We start from the raw sequence: 11702 nt of genomic DNA, 5'->3' as shown, positions 1-11702 counted from the left end.
TGCTCAGGGTGCATGGCATAATATATGAACACACAATTTAGACAATAAATGTTTAAAATTAATGGCACAATTCACATTTGAGCTGCAGAAAGAAGTTCTTTGTTTTCCACATACTTTGATAACCCATCCAGCTTAATTGCCTCTGCCTCCAAAAACACCTTTAAACTCTCAATTTGAGGACACACCTTTGTTAAATGAACCAAGTAGTTGTGAAAAAAAAGTGTTGCTTACCAATAAGCTATTAATTGAAACATTTTTTTTCTTGGAGTAATAAATGAAATAGAAAAACATGAAAAATGGGAAGGTTTTAGAGAAAAATGTGCATGGCCCTCCCTTTGCAGTGGTATTGCTATAGCCTCCAGGACCTCTAAAAATCTGTTTCTCCTGTTGAAGGAAATGTGTGTGTGTGTGTGTGTGTGTGTGTGTGTGTGTGTGTGTGTGTGTGTGTAGTAGGGAGTGAAAATGGTAAACTGGTTCTTTTATTTATTTTTTTAACTTGAACCATATAGATACTTGTTCTGACTGGAGTTGGACCATTTTACAACATAGCTAAATCTCAATAACCTCACTAATGGAAACTGGCATTATGTGGAAAAATAAAATATGGTCATAACCCAAGCCACCTATTTCCATTCACTCATTAAATATACTTTTATTCATAAACTTTAAGTTATAGTGATACTTTACATTTATAGAGGACTTTCAATTTTAAGAGGCGTTTTTTTTTTTACATGCTTTGTTTGAGATAGGGCAGGCTAAACTACAGAAACAGAAAGGATCCTTAAAATTCAGTTCCTTTTAGAACAAAAGTTTACTTCTTTAGTCTAGAGCAGGGGTTCCAGGTTAGCAGCAGCTCTGCTCTCTCGCTGTCTTTTTTTAAAGACTTTATTTATCTGAGGGAGAGAGAGAGAGCACAGAGGGAGAGTGAGAGGGAGAAGCAGGCTCCCTGCTGAGCAGAGAGCGCAATGCGGGACTCTATCCCAGGACCCTGAGATCATGACCTGAGTGGAAGGCAGACACTTAACTGACGGGTGCCCCTAGCAGCTCTGCTCTTATGAAATCTTTCAGGGATCCAGGCTGACAGTGGCTCTGCTATCTTCAACATGATACAAGATTATCCTAGGATTTTTCATCCCAGTCGTTCAGGAAATGTGATGAACATTAAGGAGCATGCGTGAGGAGTTGTTTTGCAGGGGCGGGAGCTGGGGAGAATGCAAAAACCCGAAGTGGTATACATCACTTCTGCTCACATTTCTTTGCCAAGAATTTAATCTGGAGGCAGGAAAGTTTGGTAGGTGTATTCTACCTATGTGCTCGACTCCAACCCTATTTTTGTAGAAGGATAGACGAGATTCTGGTGGACAGGTTTAAATACATGTGTTATCTCATTGGCCAAATAAAAATTTAAAGTAACTTCTCTTTCTACTTTTTAAAGGAATGAATGAGCATATCTCTAACTAACTTCTGAGAAGCAAAGAAGCAGAGAGGTAAGAAATATTAGAGGCCTTGGTGAGCTAGGAAATGACTAAGGTATTTGAATAACAAATTATAATAAATAATAATAAATTAGCTAGACCTGTCAAGCAAATAGGACAGAAGTTACTATAATTATACAGGATTTGTTGATAATAAATTGAATAAGAAAACATATCTTAAAATCTGTTCTGAGTCGAGTTTGTGTTGCCTAGTTGATACTTAACCATACAGCAAAGCCTTGACATTGGCCCCTACGTGAAGAAAAATCAACTTTCAACTTTTGGCAAAGATAATTTAAACCATTGATTTTTTTAAAAAAGTTAAGTTTGAAAATGAAGAAAGATGAGGGAAATGCTACCCTCCTCTAAAGCCACATAAATTGAGAAGAGTTTTAGAACAGATAAGGGGATAAGGGCACCTGGGTGGCTCAGTTAGTTAAGCATCTGCCTTTGGCTCAGGTCATGATCCCCGGGTCCTAGGATCTAGTCGCACATCAGGCTCCATGCTCAGCAGAGAGTCTGCTTCTCTCTCTACCCCTCCTCCCAGCTCGTGCTCTGTCTCTCACGCTCTCTCTCTCTCTCAAATAAATAGATACAATCTTTAAAAAAAGCAGGAGTAGACAAATAGATGAATAGAACATAGAAAGTAATGACACAATTCCATGTATAAATGACTATGACTCTTTTTTTCAGATCTTATCTATATTTATTTATTTGTTAAATGAATAAATCAATACATATCCATCAGCTCGGGTTGTTTTGACTTTGCTCTACACAAAGTTGCCGAATCTCCTAGGTTGACTATGAGTAGAGAGACACAGTCAATTATACTTTCTATTCAGAATCCTTTTGACTTGGACTCTCCTTTGTTTTTGTTGTTGTTGTTGTTGTTGTTTTGTTTTTGATGTAGTGTTCCATGATTCATTGTTTGCATGTAACTCCCAGTGCTCCATTCAATACATGCCCTCTTTAATACCCATCGCCAGGCTAACCCATCCCTCCACCCCCCTCCCCTCTAGAACCCTTAGTTTGTTTCTCAGAGTCCATAGTCTCTCATGGTTCATCTCCCCCTCTGATTTCCCCCCTTCATTTTTCCCTTCCTATTATCTTTTTTTTTTTAACATATAATGTATTATTTGTTTCAGAGGTACAGGTCTGTGATTCATCAGTCTTACACAATTCACAGTGCTCACCATAGCACATACCGTCCCCAATGTCTATCACGCAGCCACCCCATCCCTCCCACCCCCACCACTCCAGCAACCCTCAGTTTGTTTCCTGAGATTAAGAATTCCTCATATTAGTGAGATCATATGATACTTGTCTTTCTCTGATTGACTTTTTCGCTTAGTAAGTGAAATAAGACTATATGACTTTTTAAAAGGTCTTTTAAAGAAGTGGGAAAAGATGAACTATTCAGCTAATGCATTGGCAAAACGAGCTATTTTAGGGAAAAGATGAAAGTAGATACCTGCCTCATACCATTCACAACAATAAATTTTGGACAGGTTAAAAATACTAATCATAACAGTATTAAGAGAAAATATAGGCAAATATATAACCTTGTGAATAGAAAAGTCTTCTTAAACAAGTTGTAAGAAACAGACAAAAACAGATCATGCAGGGCTTTCTAAAACACTTTGGTTTCTATTTCAAGATGACTAGAAAAGTGATTGAAATATTTTAGCAGAGGAATTGTGGGATCAGTTTGTTTTCAAAAGATCATTCTCTCAGATATACGGAGGAGATGGAAACTAGCATGAGAATTAACGGAGTTGGGAGGGTTTCTCAGCAAACTGGTTGAGACATGACAGCAGTTTGGTCTAGAATGCCAGTGATGAGAAATACAAAGTGGACAGATAATTCTAGAAATACTTGGGACTCACGGTATGGGGTGGTGACAAGAGAGATGAATCTATGAAACTAAGCAGGGTCCAGACCAGGAAATGCCTGATAGGACATACTAAAGATTTTGGACTTTTTTCCTAAGCATATATGGTGAGGAGCAACATACTAGATTTCTTTAGTACGAATTCACTACAGAAAGGTGACCTAACACCCTAATCCAAGTGAGAAAAGGTAGTGGCCTAAAGGAAAGCGTTTGCAGTGGGAATGGCATGAGATACAGGGACATACGACTGGCTGGGGGAGTAAGGGAGAGGGACTGTTACAGGTGACCCTCAAGTTTCACTGAGATACGGAAGAGGTGCAAGTGAGGAGGGAATATAGGAGGTGAATTTTTGACATGTTAAAGCAGACATAGAGGTGGAATACCTAAGAGGAAGTTTCCAACAGGGAGCTGAAAACACGTGTCTGAAGCTCAGGGAGGGATTGGAGTTTGAGATGAAGATTTCAGAGTCATTAGCATTTTAATATCTAGCAGACTCTTGTTTTTTTTCCCCTCCCCATTCTCTGTGTGCCTGTGAGGAAGGGGTAGCCGTACTCCTTGGGGGTTTATGTCCCTTCTTTCTCCTTCCCCTTAGCTAGGGGTCAAGGACTGACTGGTGAAGGAATATAGGAAAGTCCATACCCGGAAGGGAACAAAATCTGGATGTAATCTACACTCTAGAGCTGCGTGCAGATCAAGTGGAGGCTGGGACTTTGCCTGAAGTCACACACTGGGTTGTTTGTTTGTTTGTTTTTGTCCTGCTTCCTCCACATCCTTATCCTTTTCTCTGAGAGCTCTGCCTCAATAAGTCACTTGTCCAGACATTTTTGTCTCAGGTCTACATATAGAGAGCCAAATTTAAGACAGATAGTAATCAAGATAATGAGTTATTAAAGCAGCCTGAGAAGGGTGTGCAAAGTAAGAAAAAGAGCAGCCTAAAATGGAATGCTGAAGAACACCATTTACCATAAAGGTGGAGAAAAAAGAGCTCAGGAATGGGACTGAAAAAAGGAGACAGAAATGTTGTGGGGGCGGGGAGGTGCTGTGAATGGAAAATGTGGTGTTAGACATGGAAACCCATGGAGAACATTTTAAACCCAGTATGAAATGATACAGAGAAGTCAAGCAATGGAAGGCTTGAAAATGATCTATTATATATAGACATTTGTTAATGATCAACAACCTTTTATACTGTTGTTTTGATTTATGCGTCATATTTAATATAATCTTCTGCTACAGTTTTTTTAGCAGAGTGTTAGGTATCTTGGTAGAGGATCAAATATGCTAACTCATATACTTGGAAGTAATGGGAAAAAAGCTACCTCATTGTGGGGCTATCCCTTATTTCCTCGTTCATTTACACATTTATGTTTATCTGTAGGGAAAAATTACTTCTTTCAGGACCTGATGAAACAAAGAATACCTTTTCTGTTATGAGCCTTTGTTTTATGAATAGTTCATTTCTTCATCTGCAAATTCATCTTTCATGAATGGAGAGTTTGGTGAATAGATTATCCGCTCACTAGTGACTATATTTGTGTCTGGCTCTATGTGGTTAAATTACCGTTCCTTGAGAAGGCTAACTGGATATAACAACAGCAAGTTGCTTTCTCCTCCTTGCCTCTAAATCTTCAATGAAAAGTGGCTACAATACAGACTGTGCTAAAATTCTCACAGCAATCTACTTATTACTGATAGTCCTCACTCTGGGGAGCTATGGAGATAGCATCACCTGTTCGTTGCTTCTTGTCTTGTAATTCTGTAGCAAGGAAAATCAATGAATGTCAATTATCTGTTTTGTTTACTTAAGTACAAGAAACTTATCCTTTCCTAGTGGGACTACTGAAGGCTTGCCTTTTAATTGGCTTGCCTTTTAATTGCAAATGGCCAAAAAGAGAAAAAAGATATCTTCTATCTTCGGTTATGTAGTGATCATTTTCAGTCTGTCTTCTATCTCTTTGCTACTTTTTGTAGTTGATGCCATCACACACACACAAAAGGGATGAAATATATTTATGACAAAATATTGTGTGGTCTTGGTACTAAAGTGATTTCATCTGATAGAAGTCTAGCAATGTAAGTAGTGATAGGGCTCTGCTTACAACTAGTTTACCCCCAAGCCTCCAACCCTTAAACTTCACCCCTCCTCCTTTGCTTGTTGTTACCTTTTCCAGTATTAAAGAATACATTTTAAAAGAAGATAAAATTATGAATGCTTTTCTTCCACCTTAGCGAATAGAATATTAGGAGCTTATAACACTAGCTGATCTCAATTTTTGTGTGATTAATCTAAATCAATTGAGAAACCGAGTATGTACATGTTTATAATTTTTTTCCATTTACATTTGAACAATGCATTTTATTTTTTTGTATAATCTTCAGCTCATATTTGTTACTAAATTTTAGAAAATTTCTTAACTTTAATCTGGTAATCCTTCATTCTCATTCTGTAACTTCTGATGTTCTTTTCACATTTATGACTTCCTATTTCTTCACATCATAAGATGGATCTTCTTTAATAGTAGTGGTGATGTTTAACTAGTTTAGGAATTACAAAAACTCATTTCAAAGCCACATTTTTCATTTTCTTACATTGACTTGTGTCTTCACAGGGAGATCTAATCATTTGAAACTTTTGGCATCTTTCTTTTATTACAATGTAAAATTTAGTAAGGCTGGTATATCTAAAAAAAAAAAACCCCTTCCTTTATGGACTTCAATGGTAAGAAAATTAGTACTAGATCTTTTTTCCTTTGATGTCAATTTTTAATGTATTTTTAAAATCCCTTTCTTTGCATAAGCACTTTTAATCATGGGCTACTGTGACTATCTTGACTGAAAATGATCACCCTTAGAATAAGAAGTTTTGCTGGCATATTAATTGTCAACAACTAGGGGCCCCTGGGTGGCTCAGTTGTTAACCATCTGCCTTCGGCTCAGGTCATGATCCCAGGGTCCTGGGCTCGAGCCCCGCATTGGGCTCCCTGCTCAGCGGGAAGCCTGCTTCTCCCTCTCCCATTCCCCCTGCTTGTGTTCCTGCTGCTGCTCTCTCTCTCTCTCTCTGTCAAATAAATAAATAAAATCTTAAAAAAAAATAAAGAAATAATTATCAACAACTAACTTTAATATAAAATTGTAATTATGTAATTTAAACTCCAAAATAATTAATTTGCCCATTCAATAAAATTCATTGAGTAGCTATTACGTGCCAGGCACTATTCTAGTTGCTGGAAATAGAGCAGTGAACAAAATAGACAATAACTCATGCCCTTGGGGAGTTTATATTGTAGTTGGGAAGTATAAACAATTAACAAGGAAAAAAATAAAATTTATAGTATACTAGATGGTAATAGATATTAAGGGGGAAAATAAAGCAGGCAGTGCAAATAGAAATCGTGTCTGAAAAATGTGCAATAATTGATAGATTGGCTAGGGAAATCTGCACTGATAAGGTGATATTTGAGAGAATACTGGAAGGAGATGAAGAAATGAAATAGGAGAGATGAATATTCCAGGAAAGAGAAAATAGCAAATGTGAAGTTCCAGGATCATGCCAAGTTATGCTCCAGGAACAGCAGAGGCCAATGTGGCTGGAGTAGAATGGGCCAGGGCACAAATTGAGGGTAGGAAGACTAATGGAGTAGTGTGGAGGGCAGATCCCTGAGGGCCTTGTAAGTCATTTTTAGAATTTTGGTTTTTAGTCTAATTGAGATGCTAAGCCTTCAGAAGTTTTTGAGCAAAGGCATGATTTATTCTGACTGAGGTTTTAAGGGGACCGTTATGCCTGACTTGAAGAGACTAGAATGAAGGGGGGCAAGGGCAGAAGCAGGAGACCAGGAAGAAGGCAAGAGATGATAATCCAAGTGGAATTTCTGTGTAACTTTAGAAGGATTACTGATCTAGAAGGATTACTTAAAAAAGCCCAAACTTCAGAAATAACTGTCAATATTTGTTTAAATAAGATAAATATTTTAATCAGTCTAAGATATAAATAAAGAAACAGCACAAATATTGAGCAAGCAGTACTTAAAATACACATTTATTGTTGAATAATACATCAGTATTAAAACTGTTATGTTTCCTTCATTGTATCATATAATCATCATAACCATTCACAATTATTGGTAGTTTAAATTACTGAGATAAATACTGTAATTATGTAGGCCTCATTACTTGAATATTTAAAAAATTTATTTTCTTCCCTGGAGTTGTAAAATTTAATATTATCTTTATTTATTGTTTTAATTTTACTTTTTGTTTCATTTTTAGATTCAGAGAAAATTAAATTATTGCATTATAACTTGGAACCATATTGCTAAGTATTTAAGATATGTTAAAAATCTTTAGCATAGACCGAATCTTTTTTTTCAGTTTTATAGCTCAATTATTAATACTTAGACACCTGTTTCTTTCTTTATATAGCTTTTGATATCCTCTTGTATTATTACATTTTACACAATGTTCTAATTGCTTTTTACCGCTGGGAATACAAATATATACAAAGTTCAAATTTGTTAAAACTGTTAAAATTTGTAAATATTTTGAAAACTTCAGTAAAAGCTCTACTATTGGCAGATTAGCATTCCCCAGATGAGGAAATGAGGGAATTGACGATTATGTGTAACCATGGACAAGGTAATTTACTAATCAATAGCAGCCCCTGGGAGCGAGCAACAATTCCTCTAAATTTTAGATTGTGTGTACATCCAAGTTATCTTTTATCTTCCAGACGTGGAATTTTGAATCCATGATGTAATGCTAATGATGAACAAATTAGCAGAACTGCGAAGTTTTTAGGGTCCCATGTAGAACAAAGGACAGTAATTTGGAAATACCGTTCATAACCCTTTTGTTCTGCCTTTAAATTTGCAGTTGCATAGTTTATTAAAGACGTAAGACTGTAAGAAAAGCCCAGGGGTTGTTTTAGCAATCAGCGATTGATTTTAAATGTAATGCATAATTATTTTTCCCCCTATCTACTGTATGCTAATGAATAGGACGTATTCTTGATTAAGTGGCTTTTCAGAGTCATTTACAAAGTATACTTATGTGTCACTAGCCAGATCTTTGACCATACAAGCAGAGCACACTCGTCCGGTCCTCTCCCTTTCCCTTTTTTTCTTTGCAAAACGAAACGGGCTAGAACGTGTTCCCGTGATGCTAGTGACGTCAGTCCCAACCGGGTCGCGTGACCGACACCCAACCTTCCCAGCACCCTGCCCCCGCAGCCAGGGCAGGAAATCTCGCGAGAAACCGCTTTACTATCAGAACTTACTGAGGTTACAGGGGAGTTACTCTGAAAGGAAGGTGTGGCTCAATGGGGGAGTTTTTGCTTTCATTCTAGCGTTCATGGTCGAAGCAAAGGCCTTCGGGGGTTGCCAGAGTCTGAGCAACCCAAACTAGAAAACGGCGGGGGGAAGTGGAGAGTGAGGCGGCAGTCATATCAGAAGTGAAACGTGGCGCACGGCGGGCGTCGCCCCTCGCTAAACGGGCTGGGAGCGGGCCGCGGGGCTTCTGCTGGGGTGGGCCCGGAGTCACTGGGAGGCTGTGGGAGGCTGGAACCCTTCTAAGGAAGCTGTCAATTGCCCACATCCGGCCCCCGCTGTGTCAACACGGAGCGGCGCCGAGATGAAATGGTGGCTCACCTCGCCCTCCCACCCGGGGCACCGCGGTTCGCGGGTCGGCTTGGAGCGGTTTCTAGTGCCCCGCGCCCCCAACAGGGCTGGGGGCCTCCACGGGCCCCGGCAGCATCCCCGGGCAGCTCACGACTTAACCCAGCATCTTTCCGCTAAATCAACCCCAGATTTAGGCAGCAGCTTTATAGCGAGTTTAACTGGGTAATTTTGACGTCTCGTCTCCTTTACCTAAACCCTCTGTAGGCTTCTCCCTCGTACATCCTCTTCCACCCACCTGGTCTCTCCCTAGACGGGTTTGCGCGAGTGTGAGACCCAGGGGCGGGAGAGCGAGATCCGCGAAGGCATAGGGTTGGGAGTCGCTAGAGGGAGGTGTGGGACCGGCGAGGAGGGGGCTTCGAGAGGGAAGGAGTGCTGGCAGGCGGAGGGAGTGGTGGGAGGAGGCGGCGGGGGGTGGTGGTGAGGGGGTAGGAGGCGGAGGCCTGGGGACGGCCGACTAGGCTTCGCCCCATCCGAGCGCTCTTTTCTCTCGCCGCGCAGTCTCGAAGCAGCGCGGGCTCGTGGGGGAGCGTCAGGCAGCCGAGGTCCCCGCGGGAGGCAGGCCGGCCCCGGGCGCGCACGCTCGGCCGAGCCCCGGCGCGCCCGGCGCCCGCGCCTGCTGACAGCTGCAGCTGGGCTCGAGCTGTCCGCTCCCAGCTCCTCGGCCTCCGCCCCCTCGGGCTCCCTCCCCTCGGCCCCTACCCCTCCAGCCCCGGTGCGCTTGTTTCGCAACTGCTTGCCTCTCGCCCCGTGCCCGGCTGTTTTCCATTTCCCGGCCCCTTCTTCCTGAGTACTTTGCCTCCTGCATTTGGGGAGAGGGGCTGGAAGGGGGGCGGGTGGAGCGTCCAGAGGAGAAGGACGCAAGGGCCGGAGGAGGAGGAGGAGGAAGAGGAGGAGGAGGAGGAGGAGGAGGAGGAAGAGAATCGGCGGACCGTGGGGAGGAGACCCCACGCCACCCTTTCTGGCCATCTCCCCTCCCGCCCCGCCCCTGCGCACACTCCCTCCCGGGCGAGCTACTTTCGGACGAGGAAAGTGAGGGCGGCCCTGGGTGACAGCGCCGTGGGGCCAGTCCCGGGGAAGCCGCGCGTCTGTTCGAGTCTCGTCTGCCGCGCTCCCAGCCAGGGACCGAGGATGGCTTCGACCACAACCTGCACCAGGTTCACGGACGAATATCAGCTTTTCGAGGAGCTCGGAAAGTAAGCGCCTTTACCCGCATCCGCACGTTCCCTTTCCAGCAGAGGGCGGGTCGCGTTACCCCAGACCCACCGGCCTCCCGCGTGGGGCGAGGGAGTTTGGGAGACCAGAGGAAAGGGAGGAGGGCCAGTGGTGTGGCAGCTCTGAGAAAGGTGCTGCCTTAGCAAGAGGAGGGGACAGAGACGGGAAAAGACCCTCCACCCCAGCTGGTGGCCCATTCCGATAATCCTAAACCCACCTTCTCCTGCTCCCCCACCCTCTTGCACTAGAGACTTAGTGGATTTACGATCCCTGCAGTTGTAGCTGTCATCCTGAGAAGTGTGCGAGCGTGTGTGTGTGTGTGTGTGTGTGTGTGTAGAGGAAACAAGAACCCATGTAAAATGCAACATAGATCATGTTTTCTGTAAATAGAGATGCCTCCTGGTTAGCCGGCGTGTCGGCCATACAACCCACGTACGGATGAGAACTCACGGCCACAGACGGTGCCATATTTATTGATGCCGAAAGTTCAACTTGTCGTAGAGTCTATTTCGCATCAGTAGTTCTGTCCAGGAAAAGGGTCACCCAAAGGAACTCGAACCCCTGCCCCATATCCACTATTATTCTTTGCATTAGATTATTCGCTCATCATCATCCTTCCTACGATTTACGTGTGCCTCTTCACATTCTCTGGGAGGATTTATTTATACAGGCAACGGGAAAGACCTGGAGACCGAGAGAAAGCTTCCCAAGGGTAGCCTAGCGTTGTATAAAACGACTCCTACGCCCGACAGGCGGAACTACTCGGAGAATTTAAGGAAGGGGACTGGAGACCTTCTGAGGACCTGTGTGCTTAGGGACCTAGGGGCCAAACCGTGAATGTTGATTTATGTAGCATCCAACCCAAACCCAATTCCTCTGTCGCTAGTGTCGACTATTACTTCTGAAAGGGGTGCGTTTATATGTATGTGGTTGTTTTATACAATTGAATTCAAGAAAATATAATTATCCTTTAAATGTAATGAAAATTATATCCTTATATATTTATATGTTGTCTGCTGTTAAAACATGGAGAATATGTCGGAGGAGCAGCTTAATTCAAATCTCTCCCTTCCCCCAGCTCAAAACAGGGCACAGAGAAATCACCATATCAGGATTTGTTAAACCACACAAATGTTCCCAAGATTTATATTTTAATGAAAACAATCGCCATATTTACTTACTCGGAGCCACATTAATTTTTTTTCTAACAAAATAAATAGGCAGAAGATTTTTGCTGCTCCTCCTCAGCCATGCTTTTTGCAGGGTTTCTTTCTTTTCTTTTTTTTTTTTTCCTCAGAGCATTTGGTGCTGTGTGAGTGTGATTGTAAAATGTTTTCAAATTTCATGTGCAAACAAGAGCCATCATAATTGGCAGTTCCTTTTCATTTTGTTGATTAATAATGTGTGCTCCCAGTTAAATAAAATTTACTTTTACTCTTCAACATTAAAGAA

The 11702-nt window shown here is 42.0% G+C and overlaps 1 protein-coding gene across 13 annotated transcripts in view; it reads left to right on the top strand.

Annotated features, from left to right (window-relative positions):
- The first annotated feature begins 9505 nt into the window (after positions 1–9505).
- Positions 9506–11702, top strand: part of CAMK2D (calcium/calmodulin dependent protein kinase II delta) — a 313999-nt gene continuing 311802 nt past the window's right edge. For 4 of the 13 annotated variants that reach the window (XM_025874079.2, XM_025874077.2, XM_073892166.1 and 1 more), the window contains exon 1: positions 9508–10231. In XM_025874079.2, the coding sequence (XP_025729864.1) occupies positions 10167–10231 (65 nt within the window). In that variant the 5' untranslated portion in view covers positions 9508–10166. Of the gene's footprint in view, positions 10232–11702 lie in introns of all 13 variants that reach the window. The other 9 variants (XM_073892171.1, XM_073892168.1, XM_073892170.1 and 6 more) reach the window with 5 other exon arrangements.

The sequence above is a fragment of the Callorhinus ursinus genome, unplaced genomic scaffold (genome assembly GCF_003265705.2).
Source record: "Callorhinus ursinus isolate GAN/ISIS: 27379988/994484 unplaced genomic scaffold, GSC_fseal_2.0 scaffold4, whole genome shotgun sequence".
NCBI classification, from domain to species: Eukaryota; Metazoa; Chordata; class Mammalia; order Carnivora; family Otariidae; genus Callorhinus; species Callorhinus ursinus.
This window is presented reverse-complemented; position numbering and strand designations above follow the sequence as displayed.